This window comes from Suricata suricatta, chromosome 1, assembly GCF_006229205.1.
Source record: "Suricata suricatta isolate VVHF042 chromosome 1, meerkat_22Aug2017_6uvM2_HiC, whole genome shotgun sequence".
NCBI classification, from domain to species: Eukaryota; Metazoa; Chordata; class Mammalia; order Carnivora; family Herpestidae; genus Suricata; species Suricata suricatta.
Window position 1 is genome coordinate 165459523 of NC_043700.1, and position 22347 is coordinate 165481869.

A 22347-nucleotide genomic window follows, 5' to 3' on the forward strand; every position below is an offset into this window, starting at 1 on the left:
TTATGCATAGCTGTGGGGAAGCTTCACCTTTTCCACTGACCTTGGAAAATCAAGGTGAAGCTGTGTTGCCAGCATGAGGGACAGAAAATGGAATTGGCGTGGAGGAAGGCAGAAAGAGAAGAGAGCCTAGGTTCTCTCTGGTTCAAAAAGAATGTAAAGATAAATATATCCCCAGATGTTTTGTTTACAAGAACCAAAGAATTCCTTTTTCCTTAAAACTTTGGGCTTGCTCTTCTGGCACTCAAAATCAAAAATTCCTCAATGATATAAAGATCAAATTTAGATTTCATGGCATATAACATTGTGTAAGTTTAAGGTGTTCAGTGTGACGGTTTAATACATGGATATGTAACAAAATGATTATCACAGTATAATTAACATCCATCATTTCAAATTTAGACTTTAATATGATAATAGATATACCTCATCTTGAAATCAAATTATTAGTAGCATCCTTAGTCACCCCGGCTGTTCTTAACAACTCTGCAAATAAACTCTTCTTTTTACATATGCTATTAGCAAACTTTCACATCTACTGTTGCCTAGCAATGACTAGCTTTTGGTCACACTCCACAGAACATTCTGATGTACTGAGAGTTCCATAAAACATAGTAAATCTTCATTAAATAAAATTTTTTATTCGAGAATTATTGATCTTGCTTTTACTTGAGGTGAAACTTTTACCATACCCAAAATTCCAGACATTAGGGCAATTATAATTGGCCCATTTTGGGTCAAGTGCTCAATTAACAGAGACATTTAAAGACATGAAAACTCCCATTAGATTCACATGGATGGAAAGAACACTTCCCATAATTTGTGTACAATTCCAAAAATTAAAGTGGTGGGTAGACAAAACAACAGATGTCCACTCCAAACTGCCAGTCTCAGGTCTAATAGTACCCTGATGTGTTGTTCTGAGATAAATGCCTTAATGCCACACAATGGAAAGACACTCAGAAGATTTTTTTCAAGAAAGATCTGGCCAGGGGCACCTGGGTCGCTCAGTCATTTAAGCATCAGACTCTTGACTTCACCTCTGGTCATGATTTCAAGATTTGTGAGTTTAAGTCCTGTGTGGGGCTCTTCACTGTCAGCCTAAGATTCTCTCTCTTTCCCTCTCTCTATGCCCCTCCCCTGCTCATGTGCTCTCTCTCTTTCAAAATAAATAAATAAATAAACTTGAAAGAAAAAAAGTTCTGTCTCAAAGTTACACAAGTAGAAATAGGCATTACTAGAAACTTCAAGGATAGATTCTTTCTTTCTTTCTTTCTTTCTTTCTTTCTTTCTTTCTTTCTTTCTTTCTTTCTTCCTTTCTTCCTTTCTTTCTTCCTTTCTTCCTTTCATCCTTTCTTCCTTTCTTTCTTTTTTTTCTTTCTTTCACACCAGTTTAGGTTCACAGAGAAATTGAGAAAGATACACAGACTTCCCATTTCCCTCCTGTTTCCACATATGCATAGCCTCCTCCATTATCAATATCAAAGTGATACCATTTTTACCATTAGTGGACCTACATTAATACATCATGATTACCCAAAGTCCATAGTTTGTATTAGAGTTTACTCTGTGTTGTACATTCTATAGGTCTGAATAAATGTAGAATGAAATGTAGCCATCATTATAGTATCATACAAAATATTTTCACCACCATAAAAATCCTCTATAGTCTGCCTGTTTATCCCTCCTTCACTCCAATGTCTGGTAACCATTGTTCTTTTTACTGTCTTCATAGTTTTGCCTTTCCAGAATTTTATACAGTATGTATCATAGAGTAGGTAGCCTTTTCAGATTGTCTTCTTTCACTTAGCAATATACATTTAAGATTCCTCCATGTCTTTTTGGCTTGATAGCTCATTTCTCTTTGCCACTGAGTAATTTTCTATTGTAGGGATGTTACCTATCCATTCATCCACTGAAGGACATCTCGGTTGCTTCCAAATTTTGATAATTAAGAATAAATCTTGAATAACATTCATATGCAGGTGTTTGTGTGGACACACACAAAGGAGTTGTGTTTTCAACTCCTTTCAATAAATACCAAGAAGTGCTATTGCTGGATGGTATGATAAGAATATATTTAGTTTTGTAAGAAACCAAAAATTTCCCAAAGTAGCTGTATCATTTTGCATTCCACAAACAATGAATAAGAATTCCTGCTTCTCCACAACCTCCCTGGCATTTAAGGTTGAAAGTGTTCCAGATTTTGGTCATTCTAATAGATGTGTGTTGATAGGAATTTTTAGTTTTAATCTGCATCTCAGTGATGACATGACATATGATGTGGAGCATCTTTCCAGATTCTTATTTACCAACCCCACATCTTCTTTGGTAAGGTGTCTGTTAAGGTCTTCGGCCCATTTTTTAATCAAGCTTTTTTGTTTCTTATTGTTAAGTTTTAAGAGTTCTTTGTGTGTTTTGGATAACAGTTCTTTATCAGATGTGTCTTCTATAAATACTTTCTCCTACTCTGTGGCTCATCTTCTTATTCTCTTAATATTCTCTTTCCCAGAGCAGAAGCTTTTAATTTTATGAAGTCCAGTGTATCAATTATTTCTATCATGGATTGTGTCTTTAGTATTGTACCTAAAAGTCATCACCATACACAAGGTCACCTAGATATTCACCTAGTAGGTGAAATTAGGTGAAAATACCTCCTGGGAGTTTTATAGCTTTGCATTTTGCATTTATGTCTATAATCCATTTTGGGTTAATGTTTGTGAAAGGTATAAGTATTTGTCTATGTTCTTTTTTTTTTTTTTTTGCATGTGGACATACACTTGTTCCTGCACCGTTTGTTGAAAAGACTGTCTTTATCCCATTGCATTTCCTTTTCTTCTTTGTCAAAACTCCGTTGACTGTTTTTATATGGATCTATTTCTGGGCTCTCCATTCTGTTCCACTGATCTAGTTGCCTGTTCTTTCACCAATACTACACTGTTGATACTGTGGTTTCGTAGTAAGCCTTGAAGTCAGGCAGTGTCAGTCTTTGAACTCTGTTCTTCTGTGTCGGCTATTCTGGGTGAGAGTCTCTTTTTGATTCCTTAAGTTATGTGGTAGTTTTACCAACGTGTCCCTTTTAATATTATGTGTTATGACACATATATTTTACAAATATTCTTGTATAAGACTCACATATTACATTTGAACATTATAATCTTACAACCAATGGCATTATATAGAAATGGTATTTTTCATGAGCAAAAAGATTTCCCATCTAGCTCCCTAAAGTATTTCTTATATAGTATGGAATAATATTCTATTTAATAAATTAATTTCACTTTCATTACTGTCAAGAAATCTTTTCTGGTTTATAATTAAATGACTCTCATCTTTTCCCCAGAAATCATTCAAACATAAAGGAATGTAATCTAATAAAGACCACTAATTCTTCATATTTAGACCATGATTTGGCCTCACCTAGGTTTTACCTTTTTTTATTTTATGAAACATGGTGTGCTTCACTGTGTTCCTATTTCCATAGAAAATGTTTTTACCCTTTGATATAAGAATGTTAGTATATGTGCTGCCCAAATGAGCACATGAAAGAATGTTAAATAAATAGTTGACATAGGTTCTCATTTTATTGTATTATGCTCCAATGGAGAGAGAAAATCCATCTACCAAATATAGCACCAATAGCAACAGCATATTATAAAATACTAACTTAGTACTGATGAAAAGTATAGGATTACTATATACATTTCCACAAATTTATTCATTAATTTATTTAACTCACACTACATTTTTTGAACACCTACAATGTTGTACTTGTGCTGAGTGATGATAACTGGGAAGGAGAATGATTCTATAGTATGATATAGTATGTGCACAAAGAATGTGGCTAGTGCAGAACGTGGCTGACACAAAGAGATGAAAAATCAATCCCTCCTAAAGATGTTAGAATGTCTTGACAGATAAGGAAAGAGTCGAGCTACCACTTACAGAATAGACCAGAGTTCTTCACCTAAATGTGACAGAAAAAGAATTTTCTAGCAGAAAAACCAAACACCAGGGCAAAGAAATGGAGAAGGAAAAAAGAAATTAGTACTTTGGCCAATTGAGTTGATGGCAAATGGCCATCTTTCTGCTACATAGGAGTTCTGGACAAAATGTCTCTCTCTCTCTCTGTCTCTCTCTGTCTCTGTCTCTCTCTGTCTTTCTCTCTCTCACACACACACACACACACACACACACACACACACACCCCGCCCACAGTAAGGTAGAAGAACTCAAAAGCCAGAAGGAAAATCCCTTAGATCTGGAAAAGAACAATCAAACAAATTTCAAAAAGTTGGAATTCTCATCTCTTCCTAAGGAACATGAGCAACTGGTTCCATGGAGGCTCCTACCCTCATTAGTCTCTGCCACACACCCACCCTGCCCCACCAACCGTGCATACACACCAGGGGTGCGGGGCTGGAGCTTAGTATATTATCAGGTTTATCAGCCTCTAGCTATTAGCTGGAACCAATTCAACATAAAACTGGAATCCCAAAAGGCCAGCATTGGCCATGAAATGAGAAATAGTAAAATCAACCAAAATCTTTTTAAACGTTGGCTCAAGAAAGCAACAAACACACAAAGCTGCCCTGGGCAGGAGAAAAGGGGAGAAGAAAAGTTGATCTGACTAAAAATTATAATCAGTACTTGGAAATGAATTTCTAAGGATGAAATTAGCATTGCAGACAACATACTAGATTACACCATGCTAATAGATATTCTTAAATATCATGTTAATATGTAGGTGATAGAATAATCTCAATAAAACCATAAAATGAGTATGTTTACAATGATCAAGGGGATAACAAAAGAAATAGAAAGCATAATGAAAAAAAACAGAGCATCCTGAAACAAGATTTTTAAAATATATCAATACCCCTTTTTTCTTTTTTCTTTTTCTTTCTTTCTTTTTTTTTTTTTTAGAAATGAGAGTTACAATGATTGAAATGAACAGTTGAAACAACTGATTTAAAAAACAGTAAAAATACCAAATGTCTCTCTCTCCCTTTGCCCCTCTCCTCTCCCTCTTTCTCTCTCTGTTCCTCTCTACCACTTGCTCTACCAGACCAAGTGTGCTCTCTCTCTCTAAAAATAAAAAAACACTTAATTTACTTTAAAAAATAAATAAATAGCAAAATATTAAAAAAGTAAAATATATGACAAATTTAAGAGAATCATCTCAAATGCAGCGTCGAAGCTTTTAAAAAATATTAGAGATTTATGTAAGATGAACGGTATGTTATGTTTAATCCACTTATATTTATTTGATAGAACTGATGATTTCATTTATAGCATCTTTTTAATAAAACCATGCTGTTTTCTTGTTTTCCTTCTGTTATCCTTTTGCCATACAAACTTTTCCTTTTTGCTTTGTGCTTTGTGCTTTTATGAATGAGATTCAGGAGAGGCTGATTTTGTTCCTTTTTACTAAATCTGCTTCTGCAGAGTGGATTGTTAAAGAATTACGTTTTATTTAAATGTGCATTTCAAATTTCCCATGTTATGCCTAAGTATGGGTTTTTGTTGTTGTTTTTCATAAATTGTGTCTAGTAATCAATCAGCACTTTCTAAGTCAAGGCTTTAATCAACATCAGAAAATTTAATTCAACTATGCCTTTGATTATTGCTTCTTTTATGGTTGTTTTGGTCACTCCTTTGAGGGTACTTGTAATTATTAGGTGACATCACTTCAAATGATTCCTTATCAAACATGTGTCCTCTTTCATCTCTGCCTGCTATCTTCATATCTAATCCTGTTGTCCTCTTGTCTTTTTCTAGTCTATCCTGATGGCTTTCTGTTGCTCAGAAATTTTGCTTCCTGGATCATACTAAACTTACAAAATAGATTTCTATAATACTCTGCGGGTAACTGTGATTCTCATTATTCAAGTTACTATGAAATGTCAGGATGGTGCTTTCTTTCTTTATTTCTGTAGCATGTTTTTTGGTGTTTCTGTTCTGCTTCTGAAAACTTTTTGATTGATATTACAATTTTTTCTTTATGAAATCATGTAGGGTTTTGTGTTTTTTCCCTTAATCTTGAATGAATACTCGTCCACTCACTTTGGTAGCCACTTGAATCTCTTTCTCAGATCTAGAGAGCAGATCCATTTGCATAATTTATAGATCCGTTTTCAGTGTCTAATCATTTTTACTGAGTATAACTTAACTGCACTACCACTGTGTAGTCTTCTACCTGAAATAACTGGATTTCAAACGTTTTGAATCAATTAAGTGTATGAAAATGTGTCGTCCTCCGCGTGATTTCTCCTGGAGCTCCACTTACCTCTGCTCTTATCCCTATGCCTGGGGGCACTGAATTTTTGACCATGCAGTATGTTGCCTACAACTTCTCTCTGCATTCTGTCTGTCATTTCATTTTTTTAAATCTTTTTTAATGTTTTTTATTTATTTTTGAGTGACAGAGAGGCAGCACGAGCAGAGGAAGGTCAGAGAGAGGGAGACACAGAATCTGAAGGCAGGCTCCAGGCTCTGAGCTGTCAGCACAGAGCCTGATGGGGGGCTCGAACTCGCAGACTGTGAGATCATGACCTGAGCCGAAGTCGGACGCTCAACCAACTGAGCCACCCAGGTACCCCTCTGTCTGTCATTTCTGAAGCATGTGCAAATATAGCAAAAGAGGGGCAGAGAAACACTGATATAATCAGATCCAAAAATGAGATCTGTGTTACAGGGATAAATTTATATTTCTCAGACTAGGGGATTAGACAATCAGGGACAAGCAAATTATTTTTCTATCGTATTTATTGCAAAAGGAGCAGCTTTGTTTTATGATGCAATGTACATATCAGTCACAAATTATTTTTATTAATCCTTTGCCATCCACCCTCTATATATGGTAGAAATACTAGATTCCTGCAACAGGTTACTGGTAAGAGTCCATTCTTAGGATTAAGTTCTTATCTTTAAAACTATATATAGCAGCAACTGGGTAGTTCAGTGGGTTATGCATCTGGCTTCAGCTCATATCATGATCTCATGGTAAGTGAGTTTGAGGCCTGCATCAAGCTCTGCGCTGACAGCTCAGGGCCTGGAGCCTGTTTTAGATTCTGTGTCTCCCTCTCACTCTGCCCCTCTCCCATTCATGCTCTGTCTCTCTCTGTCTCTCAAAAATAAATAATTTTTTAAAAAATTAACAAAAATAAATTTAAAAATATATGTATCCCAGGATATTTAAAAGAGCATGTCTTTAATCTATTAGACTGGTACATTTAAATTTTTTCTACATTTATTCATTTTTGAGAGACAGAGAGTGAGCAAGAGAGGGGCAGAGAGAGAATGAGACACAGAATCTGAAGGAGCCTCCAGGCTCTGAGCTGTCAGCACAAACTCATGAACCATGAGACCATGACCTGAGCCAAAGTCAGTTGCTTCACCAGCTGAGCCACCCAGCCGGCCCTAGACTGGCACATTTTCAACTGGAAGTTTTAGGATATTTCTGGTTTTAAATCTTTACCATGATACACAGGAACATGGATTAACTAAACTGCCATTTGGAGAGATTATATATCTATATATAAATAGATAGATGGATAGACAGAGAGAGAGAGAGATCTCCATCCCAAGTAGCAAAAGTATATGTAACTGGATCCTGTCTATACTTTTATATTCTCTCTAGCACAAGGGAAAGTTTCATTTCCTCTCCCAGCCACAACCTAATATTCTGCTATTGCCAGCTCCCTAAATTGCAACCATCATGGGAAAGGACGAATAATCCATATCTCAATTTCTAGCCTTACAGTTTCAAAGTTAATAAAGGATGGCTATACAGAATCACGAGTAAATCTAGAGGTACGTGAGCCTGTCCAAGATTGCATCACTTGGTAGGTATAGTGACTTGTGTACGTTCTTAATATCACTGAGTTTCAGTCTTCTTACTAATAAAATGAAGATAAGGGAGATTGGATAAGACAATACGCACAGGAAACCTGGCACACAGTAGCTTCTCCATTAATAGTAGATAGAATTTTAATTAAGTTTCTGAAGTTGTTTCTCCCTCTTTGTTTTTCAAGGAAAAAATATTCCTTCTGAACTGAACAACAGAAACATTCCCTTCTACGTTTTTCATTAGGAAAAGAAAAAATAAGTATTAAATGAAAGAATAGGAATTAAGATCAGGATTGTTCTGTGTACCCTATTTGTTGTTAGCATTTCATTTCCAAAGTCATTTCTGGCTAGTAACTCAATTTGTATATTTGTCTCATTGGTGGGTATTTTGTATAATTATAAAAATTTGGGAAGAATCCACCTACATTCCACCTACATGGCAAACACAAATTTAATTTGTTTTAGAAAAGTTCAGGTTAATCTTTTCCCTACGTCAACAGCACACTCTTTAAAATATAAGTTAAAATCACTATGCCACATCTTTATAATTAACCATGTCATGATTTCTTTGAAAGCAAAGATTAATTTTACCTCTTCTGTATCTACCTCACCACATAGCATACATTTGAGCCTTTTGTGGGTCTAAAATCATTACCTTTTATGAGTCTACAATATTTTATTTTTATATGAAGATGTTTCATGATATTTCAATAATTATTTTTAAATATGAGACATCAACTACATTTTTCAATTATTTATGTTTCTTAGTTTATCAGCTCAGTTAGAGATATAAGGACTTAACTCACCGGGTGAGGTATACTGGTATGATCCTTTTTGTAGTGGCGCTAGTTATTCTTTTATCCTCTATCTCAGATGCAAGATTCTTTTTATCTGGGTGTGGAGCACAAGGTAGAAATATGGTAACTGGCTTCTGGAAAGGATGTATCAATGGGTGCTTAACGTGGATCAGAGGGCTTGTGGATATCACCGGATAGGAAGTATCTTGCTGTGTTTTTAAATATGCTACCAAAGATGGGTCAACTGGTTGGACCTAAACAAGGAAAAAAATAACATATATTCCTATATTTTAATACCAAAAGATGCAAAGTATCAGCACATGGCTAAGCCAATTTTCTGAAAATTTGATGGAATCTAATTTTATATATTTCTCTATGTGTTATTGACCAGAATCAACTATGAATTAATTTATTAAAAAACACAGCATTTGGTCCCCTTTTACAAAGTGTTTCTGAAACATGGGCTCCTTGTCCTATGTTATAAATAACTGAGAAACACTCTTCCTTGTAGGCAACAAAATGACCCAGAATACAAAATAGACATTTTACGTAATTTCTCATTAGAACTGTTGTTAGATCAAGTGATCTTCAGAAACTAGGAAAACAAGACTATATTTGTTTCCTCTCACATAAGAGTGGCTAATCAAAATAGCTAGCATGATTCTAAAACTTCAAAGTTTATGGAAAATACTTATGAATACACTGTTCTTAGTATGGGGTTTTCCCCTAATTTTCCTTCTTTGTTAACCACTTACAATGATGCAAGAGAGAAACAAGAGAGTATGGGGGAGAGTCTAGGATGGAAGGACAGAAAATATTGAGAAAGTGCATCTCTAAAATGTGCAATGATGCTCCATTATATCTTGTATATACCTTGCAAATGGTGTTAGTATATATTAAATCCTCATTCCCCAAAAGGGCTGTTTTATAATTAAATATAACCAAATATTCATAATAATAAACATTTTACTTGATTAGCCTCCTTTTTGCCATCCTCTCAAATGCAAATCTTGAATCATATGAGTGTCCCAAATTCTGGCATCAGTTTTATCATAGATACTCAACATACGTTTTTGTCAGTAAATATCATCAAGATACACACGCGCGCCCACACACACACACACACACACACACACACACACACACATACACACACAGCTAAGAAAGCTTTCAAATTAAGCAGGGATTTACTTTGGAATGAGATTCACTATGCTCTAAATCCTCACTTTATCACTGATAACACTGTATATTAGGTCGTTAATAATATAAGAGGGGCTCCTGTGTGGCTCAGTTGGTTAAGTGTCCCACTCTTCATTTCGGCTCAGGTCACAATCTCACAGTTCATGAGCTGAAGTCCTATGCTGGGCTCTACACTGACAGAATGAACCTACTTGAGATTCTGTATTTCCCTCTCTCTCTGCCCCTTTTCATGCTCTTTCTCTCCCTGTATCTCCAAAAACAAACAAACAAACAAAGAGTTTTTAAAAACCCAAAAACCTGGACCACTTTCTTACACCATACATAAACTCAAATGGATGAAAGACCTAAATGTAAGACAGGAAGCCATCAAAATCCTACAGGAGAAAACCTCAGACACAGCAACTTCTTAGTAGACATGTCTCCAGGGGCAAGGGAAACAGAAGCAAAAATGAACTACTGGGACCTCATCAAGATAAAAAGCTTATACACAGCAAAGGCAAAACTAAACAAAACTAGAAGCCTACTGACAGAATGGGAGAAGGTATTTGCAAATGACATATCAGATAAAGGGTTACAATCCAAAATCTATAGAGAACTTATCAAACTCAACACGCAAAAAAACAAATAATCCAGTGAATAAATCGGCAAAAGACATGAACAATTTTCAAAAGAAGACATCAGATGGCTAACAAACACATGAAAAGATGCTCAATATCACTCATTATCAGGGAAAAACAAATAAAAACCACAATGAGATGCCACCTCACACCTGTCAGAACAGCTGAAATTAACAACTCAGGCAACAATAGATGTTAGCTAGGATGCAGAGAGAGGGGAACACTTTTGTACTCCTGGTAGGAATGCAAGCTGATGCAGCCACTCTGTAAAACAGTACAAAGCTGCCTCAAAAAATTAAAAATATAACTACCCTACCACCCGGCAGTTACACTACTAGATATTTATCCAGAGGATTTAAAAAATGCTGATTTGAAGGGGCACATTCACCCCAATGTTTATGGCAGCATTATCAACAACAGCCAAATTATTGGAAATTTGTCCAACAGTTGGAAAAAGTCCCAATGTTCATCAACTGACAAATGGATAAAATATAAAGGAATATTACTCAGCAATCAAAAAAAGTGAAATATTACCATTTGCAACAACATGAATGGAGCTAGAGCATATTAGGCTAAGCAAAATAAGTCAGAAAAAGGTAAATATTATATGATTTTACTCATATGTGGAACTTAAGAAACAAAGCAGATGAGCCTAGGGGAAGGGAAGAAAAAATAAGCTAAAAAGAGAGAGGGAGGCAAACTAAAGTGACTCTATAGAGAACAAACGGAGGTTTGCTGGAGAGGTATTGAATGGGCAAATGGAGGGGCGCCTGGGTGGCTTAGTTGGTTAAGCCTCCGACTTCGGCTGAGGTCAGATCTCACGTTTGTGGGTTTGAGCCCCGCGTCAGGCTCTATGCTGACAGCTAACTCAGAGCCTGGAGCCTGCTTCTGGTTCTGTGAATGGGCGAATGGGATAAATGGATGATGGGAATTAAGGAGGGCATTGTCGCAATAAGCCCCTAAATTCTGTTCTTGAAATTTAAAAAAATAATAAAATTTAAATAAGAGAAAGAAAGGATTAAAAAGAAAAGTATAAGAGAAGAATTTATTTACTATTATAGTGGTACCTTTATCCTTTGGGGACTAGGTTTGATAACCCACAAAATCTATGAGAAGACACTCATCAGTTTTTAGCCCTTACCTTTAATTGTACCAGGACTGGTGAGCCAAAAACTCCTGGAGGGTAATTTAAGGACACTCGGGAATCCATGCTTGGCTTAAGAGTGAGGCCTTTCTTTGTCACCGTGAAGGACTCTTTCTTTAAACAAGACACAACAGAAAAGATGCCCAACTTGTACACTTTCACTTCAGCACAGGTCCCCTGTATGGAAGAGGACATGAAAGGACATTAATGCAGCGGTTCAGGGAGTATCTGCTGTACATACTCTGCTACAAAAGAGAAGTCTGCTGCCCCGGTAATCTCTCACGTTTGAGAAGGATTTCATTAACACCGCAGGATGATCATTTCATGAGATGAATTAGAAGTCCTCAAAGTTTCTCAAATGTGGAATATGTGATAGAAGAGAGAGAAATATATTTTTAAATTTGAATTAAATCCTCCCCCAAGATGTATACTGAATGGACAATCACATTTAGTGTTTTTATAAATATTAAGTATTTTTGGAATCCTTTATCTTCCTTTATCTGAATAAACTTTAAATATTGCCCTTTAGGAGAGACTAGGTGGCTCAGTTGGTTAAGTGTCCAACTCTTGGTTTCAGCTCATGTTATGATTTCATGGTTTGTGGGCTTGAGCCCTGTGCTGGGCTCTGTGCTGGCATCCCAGAGCCTGCTTGGGAGTCTCTCTCTCTCCCTCTCTCTCTCTCTCTCTCTCTCTGCCCCTCCCTAGCTCGCTTGCTCTCTCTTTCTCTCAAAGAAATTGACCAAGAAAATTAATAAATATTGGCCTTTGTCCAGAATATTTAATGCTGGTTTAGGGAATTCCAAATTTCATCATTTGGATAATTCCTGCAAACACTATAGCACCAGTACTGTCAGCATATTTGTCCTTCTGACAGCTCACAATCTCTTAGCAGAGTCATTTTTTTTCTCTTTCTCTCCTTCATGCAGTGGGAGCAAAAAACTGAAAAGAGATATTTGTGTGTCTTTTTTATATAGTGACATTTAAATTTGTAATGCATATATGCAGGCACATATTCAAGCGTTTTTATCACACAAAAGGGAACAGAGTACATAAAGGAAAACAAGATGATCTATTTGTATAACCACCAAAGCTTAAAATGAAGTGGCAGGCTTAAAAGTAATTTGGTCTATTCATGTGTCCCCAGATTCCAGTCCGGCTCCGCCCCAGCACAAGTGGATAATTGTGCAGACACACGCACAAACATTTCAGGGACACTCACAACAGAAAATCTATCATTTGAAAACTGAGGAAGACATTTCACAACATCACGTCATGAATCCATCATTGGGAAAATTCAGGGTAGGATGAGTGTTCCTCATTGGCTGAAGGGAAAATGGTGAGAAGTAGGAAAGAAAAGTCTTCCCAGAACTGGTGGTGGCGGTTGTGCATTTTGTGCACATTTGGCAGATGCTGGGAACCGGAAGTGTGTTTAAGCAAGGGAGTTGCCACCAACAGAAATCTGATGATGGTTTGTTTATCTGACTCTAGAATTAGAATTCTTAAATGTCGGATGACCCACATAAAATTTTGGAAGGACTCCAGAGTTTAAAATTTTTGAGCTAAGAATGGGGATAACTACCATTGGAAAATTGTAAAAAGCATATGCTTTTATATTTTTAGTAGGTAACGGTCCTTGTATTTTGATTTCCTTCTTGCTTTGATTATCCATTTACTAAACATCTTGTAGGGCACATGTACTATCAACAGTTTTTGCTTTTATAATATCAGTCACATAGACTGGTCAAGATTAAAAAGCCACAGACAAGAGCAATGCTGACCAAACTATTTACATACAGTCTTCCTAGACTAAATATAAAATGTATTAGAGACATGAATTGGAATATATAATTAGAGCAAGCTTAGCTTTCATATTCTACTGCATAACTTTGTAACTCAGAAAAGTCACAAATCAGAAAAAGAAGACATGTATTATAAAAAATTTCTTGTTCTATGGAATTTTTAAACATTTATTCCTTGCCCTCATCTTCAAATAATGACAACTTACATAAAGCTAAAAAGACAATATTTTGTTTAAAAGCAAATTTGGTTTCCCACAGAAAAATCTTTAACCTTAATTCCTATCAACTTCATTTAACAATTGTTATATTCTGTCTTTGAAACAGGATGGTAGAGAAGCTCAGAGTTATTACAGTAAAGTCTAATTTATTAACTCCTAACACATGTTTATAGGCTTCCTATTATCTTAGGTGGATTTACTCATTTAATCCCTAGAAGCCGATCGGGTAGACACTATTATTGTGTTCATTTTTCGAATAAAGAAATGGAATCATGGCAAGGTCACATAATTTACCCACACTAACATAGCAAGAAGGGATAGGAACCAGATTTCAAACCAGCCAATCTTCCTCCACAACCCACATTTAACTACCACACATACTGCCATATGTGTATAAACAAATAACAGTTTATACACTTAAAAACTATCTCAAGGCATGCACACACACACGCAATTATTCATTTTTTACATATTTTCCCAACTGATGAATGATAAAAATAAAACTAATGTTATCAGGGAATACCAACTTTCTTAAACTTAGACAAAGGTCCATCACATTAGAAATGTTCGTCTAATGCTAGTCCAAGGCATGAAGCTGATGAAGCCATGATTTTGGTTTTCTTTCCCAGGTGAAAATATATTTGCTAGATCCTGGACCCAGGTTTTTCATTCCGAAGTTTGGCCAACTTCTGCTTTTCTTTTGTCTTTACAGATAGCAAAAAATATCATGAATACACTGGTGTTAACCTAATCAGTCTTTCTACTTATTACTGATGGAGCAATTACATATCCACACACGATCTGGTAGTCTGACTAATATTTATTAGAGTAACTGTAGATATAGCCAAGGATTTACCAACCTTGTAACTTCCTCTCCCTCCTTCCCGTGAGTTTGGGGTTAAGTAACTTGATTGAAGGTTTACGTCAGACACTTTAACCATGATGTCTCTGTAATTTCCTCTATAACGTGCAGTAAATGGAATTGCAATGCATATTGGAAATGGAATTTTCTTTTCCATATCTGAGCACTCAACAATGATGACATTACTGACCAACTCTTCATTATCACTCACTATTAAAGAACTCATGCTATTCATTATCCGGCATTCTAGATGTTGTAGAACATGTGATGGTGCTGTAATGTAACAAGACACTTGGGAGCTGGTATCACTCAGCATATCAAAATACCTTTCAGGAAAGAAAAAAAGACATAAGTTTTGCAATTATTTAATTTGTGTACTGTATAGCTAAATGCATAAAGAGCACGAGCTCAAGATGCACATTGTTTTGGTGTGAGTCCCAATTCTTCGACTTCCTGACTCTGTAACCTTTGGCAAAATACTCAATCTCTCTGTGCCTCAGTTTATTCAACTGTAAAATGGTAATGAAATAATACCTGTCTCATAAGAAGTCTGTGAGAATTAAATAAACTATCATATACTAAGTAACTAAAAAGCTATGCGTTACATAGTCGGTATTATACCTATTAGCTATTGTTACTATTGTTATTGTTGACATTACCATTATTATTTAGGTAATTGATTTCTCAGTTTTGTTCACTTTACAACATGAATCTGAAGATTGCTACTGCTTTTTGATAAACCAAGTACCTATACCTGAATCATTTACTAAATTTAAGGGAAGGAAATAAATACATATATAAATACATAGCTGATATTGGAATTACCCAAACACATTACACCAAATGATGATGTTTATTATGTTTTTTCGAAAAACTGAGAAAGGTACAAAAGTCCTGTGAACTTATGATTAATTAAGGTAATTAGAAGCAGAATATTTACAATCCTCAAAGAATCAACACAAATGCTTACTTTGACCATTTGTTATACTCTTGCTTTTTATAACCATCACCTTTGGCAAAGATTTTAGAATCTTAAACATTCAAATTCAAATTTGAGATCACTCACTTACTATTCACTTGGTCTTAAATGTCAACAATAATTTTTTTAATGTTCATTTATTTTGAGGGAGGGGGGCAGCAGAGGGAGAGACAGAGAAAGAATTCCTAGCAGGCTCTGCATTGCCAGCATAGAACCGGTCATGGTGCTTGAACCCAGGAACTGTGAGATATGGCCTGAGCCAAAACCAAGTCTGATGCTTAACAAACTAAGCAACTCAGGTGCCCCAAATATCACTAATTATTATTAAAATAGCTAATGTGTTAGTACTCTCTATGGGCCAAATTTTAGGCCACACATTGTTTCTTCTTTAAGATTTTATTATTTTTCAATAATCTTTACACCCAACGTGGGGCTCAAACTCACAACCCCAAGCTCAAGAGTTGCATGTTCTGCCTACTGAGCCAGTCAGGGGTCCTCACAGTTGTTTCATTTAATCCTTACACTAGGAGGTCAGGCAGATTACTACTGTCATCACCTTTTACAGGTAAGGAAACTGAGGCTTAGAAAATTTTACTTGTTGAAAATTATTCCAATGGTAAGTTCCAGAACTAATAAGAATCCATCTATCTATAGTACAAATGCCCACACTTTCTGACATAATATTTTCAAATCACTCCAAAGCACTGGCTTCTTTAACGATTACTGAAACCAATACCTAATTCACAATGGTGTAAAGATGCAATGAGATAAAATATTTAACCTTCTTATAAAAGGGGGTTAGCATAAAATGTGTGCTCAATAAATGCTAGGTCTCAACATTAAAATTACCAACTGTAGTTTCTCCTCTTCTTGTCATTTCTCATTTCTTATCAGTGAAATGACTGAAATATTGTCAATGTGAAAGATAAACAAGAGGATCAATATAAAATGCAGCATTCATATCCAGTTCTAGAATAATCAGGTTTTAACTATTTTTCAATTAATAGTAGATTAAATTTTATAGTGCCATTTAACATAGATATGTAAACCAAAACATGTTGAAATTGCAAGGAAGCTTTTTTATATTTATAATTCTGAACCTGTAAAGTTAGAAGGAAATTACCCAGTACATTGGTCTGTTTGTACACTCTCTGATGAGAGTAATAATGGTACTTCAGAAAATGAAAGACAATTTCAGAATTGTTTAATAGAGAATACAGTGACTCAGCCTTGTGTAACTTCAAAAATGATTCTCTTCTGTGCCCTGGAAACTATCTGCATACATTCTTCTAGAAGACTGACAGAAGAAGTGAGTGAAGAGACCTATAAATGTTTCCATTTCCTCTAGTTTAATCAAATAGATCTAGTCCAGCAGCTAAAATAATCAGATTGGTTTATTTTAGTCTTGTTTCCCTTTGAGTCTATGCATTTTAGGACAAAGACCACAGAAGAGATCGATTTCTTACAGAAAGCTATCCAGCGAGGAATCACCACAGATTTCTGGCAAGATTTTGTTTATGACAGACATATTTTAAGTAGTCTGATGGCTTCCTAGCCTGAGGGATTGAAAGGAGTAGTCATCTTTATAAATATGCAAACCAAGCACAATTGGTTTGGATGCTATGAAGAGGAAATCACTAACTAGGGAACACCTAGGAGAGGTGTTAGAGGGAGTGTTCAGCAGTGACTCATTAGTTGATGCTTTGAGTCATTTCTGAATGTAAGAATATGAAGTGTTAACCTTTTTCTTCAGTGAAATGGGTAACCACATATTAACTAACTTAATAATTGTTTTGCAGGGGCAGTAATTCTTTGAAACTATGAGGGTCTTTCATACATTGAACGCTCTCCTATGACATCTATAAAATTCATTAGATTCCCAGAGCCCCATAGGGACCTTACACTTAACCTGATTCAACTTCTTCATTTTAAGGATGAGATAGGTAAGATCAAAGTAGCAAAATGAGTTGCTTGAGACCCTAGACCTAGTTGTGGTGCTGTCCTGGAAATGGTATCGTACACCTGAAAAGAACACCACACATCATGGCAGAGAGAGGTTAAGTGAAGGTTGGAAGAGCGTGAGAGGTAGAGAAAGTGAGGGTTGTTGAGAGTGAAATCAACTACATACTAACATTTAGGTCAGCACGAGCATCTACAAAGTGGTGCAGTGCTACGCGCTTTGAGTGATTTTCTCTCTTGACCTTAACAAATAATCCCAGCAAGTATATATAATTAAGGCTAAGAGATGAAGCAAGCTGCCCAGGGTCACAAAACTATTCTGTAAAAAAACTGGATATAAGATGTTAAGTCTGTCTGATTCCCAAAGCAATGATTGTTTTCATTATTCTCCATTGCCTTCCAAGGATGTGATATCTGCTATAAAACTAGGGCTTGTGAATATTTTATTTTATTTGGACAAAAAGGGATTATTATGCCCTTCTATAGGGGTGACAATTCATGAAATATATCAGTCAATTTCCACTTTTATTCTTTCAGATGTCATGGGCTCTTTGGGAATCTAGTAAAAGTTTTAGACCATCTCCAAGGAGATAAAATAGGTGTGAAAATATACACTCAGTTTTAAAACCTGTTTAAAGCTTACCCATGGGCCCTAGAGACTACAGACAGAGGTTAAGAATTTATGATAATTAGGGTACCTGTGTGACTCAGTCAGTTGAGCATCTGGCTACGGCTCAGGTCATGATCTCATGATTTCTCTGTTCATGGGTTCAAGCCCTGCATCGGGCTCTGTGCTGATAGCTAGCTCAGAGCCTGGAGCCTGTCTTTGGATTCTGTGTCTCCCTCTCTGACTCTCCCCTGCTCATGCTGTCCCTCGCTCTCTCTCAAAAATAAATTTAAAAAAAACATTTAAAAGAATTTATGATAATTTATAAATAAAATAAATGTGAGGATTTATTTGAGGGTATAATTAAAATAAATCTGAGGCTACAAAATGTGTTTCCAGTATATGAACTACCTGTAGTCTCCTAGTTTCTTCTTATTACAATTGAAAGAGTAGTGATTGGGAAGACTGTTCATGTTCTGGACAATTGTTCATTTAAACTATTTCCATATATAGTCAACTCTTCTTTCCTTTTAAGAAACATATAAATAATAGCTGCCATATAAATTTTACTGAGTAATTTAAACTGAATTATTAATGTGCAATAGTTTTTGGAGATGATCTAAAGGGAAATATAAAATTCTAGTCATGTATAAATACTATGTATAATAACTATAGAAGCACACATATCAATAGACATTGTACAAGCACCACTCACATTACATTTACTTACTCCTTTTCCATTATGTTATTCTTTTGGTTTAGACTCTCTGAATCATTGGAAAGAAGACTATTCAGATATTTGCTGGAGATGTCACATGTTATTGAGGATGTGGTAATCTCTTCTCTTTGGTTTTCTGAGGTCTCTTGTATTTCTCTTTCTGTTGTCTGGATTATGTCATGCATCTCTTCCCTGTTGCCATTTATGTTCTCAACAGTCATGTGTTCTATTTGTTTATCATCTTCATTTTCTACATTATCTGGGAACATTTTGTTCTGTGACTCCTCTTGCTCTGTTATATCTTCATTCAATGATGTATTGTTTTCTTTTTCCACTAAGGCTGAACTCATATGTGCTTTATTTTTTTTTAACTGGACCTGGTTCGTGTAATGACTTTGCTCTCCATTTGTGGAAGAGACAGTAGCTGTTTCTATGACATTCTGTTCCTCTCCTGCAGCAATGTCTGCTGCTTTGATATCGTGAATGGTGGACATTGTCTGCAGTGGGGTACATTCATCATGCATGCCGCATAAATTACACATCTTTTTTTCTTCTTCCTTCAGAAGTGTAGCAGTGCTCCCCAAATATTCATTTATTTTCATGAGGCAGTCTATGAAAGTAGACATTTCTATACACACACACATAGATACATAAAAAGAATAAAATACAAAGCTGAACCAAATTATATTTCTCCAGTGAGATATGGCAGTATAACCTTAGAAACCTTCCAAGACCCTTACCAAGCATTTAAGCCTCTCTCCTCCCTCCTAAAGGAGAAGTCATTTGTACAATTGTCACTCTTTTAACACATCTAGGAATTGGGACAAATTGCTTTTTGCTGTAGTGGCAAAGAGCAAGTCCAGTAACTTCTGCACATGAAAATTCTTTGAATATTTGGAGGCAGAACCATGATCTCCCCTACACAGTCACAAAACTATTCAACTGAAGTCAACATTTCCCTCAATCATTCCTTGATGATATCGTATGATTTTAAGACTTACTCCTTCTCCTTTGAATGTACTATATTGTTTATCAATGATCCACGTATAATTATTTGCCTGAAATTCAGCAAAACACTTCAGATGAGACTTGAGTTATGTATGTGCCATAGCTACATTATTTTTATTGGTGCAGATACTATACGTGTTTAGGTATTCTATTCTATTCTATTCTTTCTGTTGAGCTTGTGATCATTTACAGTTTTCTAATTAGGCTTCCAAAGAATACCTTTAATTGTACCAATTCTGATTCTCTGATTAGAACCTGCATTAGCTACTCAAGGACTATTAAGCCAAGTCAAACCTCTTCACACTGGTGTCAACCCTCCTTGTGATCTCATCTAAAATAATCTTATTCCATTCTCATGTCCTACCATTCTCTTCTTTGTGCATCCCTCCTCTGAAGTCACAGCTCACAGCTGAGGTCACATGGTCGCTTCTTGCAGGCTTAGCAACTCTCCAGTCTTTAGAATTCAATTCTGAACTAAGGAATATGTAATTTACATCCTCATATATAGGTCAGTATTTTAAGAATCATCATTAAATCATCCTTTTACAAATCAAGGTTTATCTTTGGTCTCCAATTCTGAGAACTTATGTTTTTGTCTGGTACCGAAGACCACCTTTATTTCAATCTAATATTCTGGTAGCTGTGTCCTTGTCATGTTCCATGAATAAGCATTTGTCTTGATATGTTGCCTAAAACCATATTCAGTTCACTTTAGAGACTAGAGTCCTGGCTAGGAGCTCCAGCTGCCATTGTCTAGGTCATACTGCCTTTGGGCAGATTTCCCCAAAGCCTACCATCTGCCTTCTAGATAATTTCTTAACATTATCTGCCCTGGATTCCTGATTTATGAGACCTGCCCACTTACTTTGACACTACATTATTTAGAGTTGGATTTCATGATACCACCCATTATCTTATGTAGAGTAACTGTTGTCTGAGATCATCTTCATCAGATACAAAGTTCTTCCTGTCACACTTCTCAGCATCCATAACTGGAACTATTCCCAAGAACTTCTCACCTCTCAGTGTGTAGGGGGATGTCCAATTCTATAGTCCAGCCCACCCCGTCTTTCTAGTGTTTTACAATTAATGGGTTCAAGCTCAAATAATTCTACAAATAGAACTTCACCATATTCTAATATAGGAAAACTGCTTGTTCTTCCTCAAAGTAGGAATATTTTCCTACTTAAAAGTTTTTTTTCTTAATGTTTATTTATTTTTGAGAGAGAGAGACAGAATGAGTGGGGAAAGGGCAGAGAGAGAAGGAGACACATAATCTGAAGCAGGCGCCAGGCTCTGAGCTGTCAGCACAGAGCCCAAGGTGGGGCTCAGACTTATGAACCATGAGATCATGACATGAGTTGAAGTTGAATGCTTAGCCGACTGAGCCACCTGAGTACCCCAATTTTTCTACTCTTAATCGTGCATCCTGTTAATAATACCCTTGCCTGGAATGCTTTTTCAAGATTTCTCATTTCTAGCTGTATGAATCCAATTCATTCCTTAAGCTTCAGTTTAAATTTTCTTTATGTTTATTTATTTTTGAGAGAGAGAGAGACACAGAACACAAGTGGGGAAGGGGCAGAGAAACAGGGAGATACAGTATCTGAAACAGGTTCCAGGTTCTGAGTCGTCACTACAGAGCCTGATGTAGTGCTTGAACTCACAAACTGTGAGATCATGACCTGAGGCAAAGTTGGACACTTAACCAACTGAGCCACCGGGGGCCCCTAAGCTTCAGTTTAAATACAGCATTTGATCTAGCAAAATTCCAAATTTCCCATTCTAAAAATGGAATCTTGCTTGCTTCTGATGTCCTAATGTACTTCCTTTGTATGTCTTTAGTGGGACTGGCCTTGATATCCCTTTCACTTATGCATTTGTCTTACCTTATTTCCCTGATTATATTGATAGTCCCTTATGGACAAGGCTCTGTCTTAGCCTTCTTTGCATGCTCCTTAGTACCTCTCAAAGTGACTACCCAATCAACATTTCTTAGAAGAATAAAAAAAAACACTTGCCTTGTTTCCAGATACACTGATTCTCCTTGTCAAGCAATACGTACAGCTGCTGGCAGGTGGAGCGCAGAGTCCCTGCAGTGTGCTCCAAGAGTTGGTGAAGGGCCCCACTGAGCTCTTGACCCAGAAAGACCACTGTAGCTATCCAAGTGGCCCCACCAGCCCCTTCACACTGGTTGTCACCCAGGAAGGCCTGTTTTAGCATCAAATGTTGTCTCCAAATCTGCTTCAATATTTGGCCTAGTTTACCTGAGCCCATGTCTTCTGAATCCATTTATGCTCCAAGAGTGGAACACTTCTTTTCTGCCTGCAAAGTCTTAAAGGTTTAGCAAATTCAAACTTGGCGATGGAACTTCTCTTAAAATCTAGGAGATGATCCAAGTCAGCTAGCCAAGCACTTTCTCGCAATATAATAGTTTATTCAGCTTCTTGTTGACCAGTGAAAAGTTACTAGGTGACCAGAGAAGAGGCGTTCCCACACCCTGGCTGCCATTGTGTACAGAAGAGATTAATCACAGGGTAGGGCTAGCTCACACAATCCCACTCCCTATGTAAGTTTTACACATTCAATAT

General features: G+C 36.3%; 1 protein-coding gene across 1 annotated transcript in view; it reads right to left on the minus strand.

Annotated features, from left to right (window-relative positions):
- DTHD1 (death domain containing 1) overlaps positions 1–22048 on the minus strand; it is a 65388-nt gene extending 43340 nt beyond the window's left edge. The window contains 5 exon segments of the mRNA XM_029947641.1: positions 8655–8899; positions 11604–11783; positions 14484–14811; positions 18761–19376; positions 21778–22048. Coding sequence (XP_029803501.1) covers positions 8655–8899; positions 11604–11783; positions 14484–14811; positions 18761–19376; positions 21778–22048 — 1640 coding nt within the window.
- Between the last annotated feature and the right edge of the window lie 299 nt (positions 22049–22347).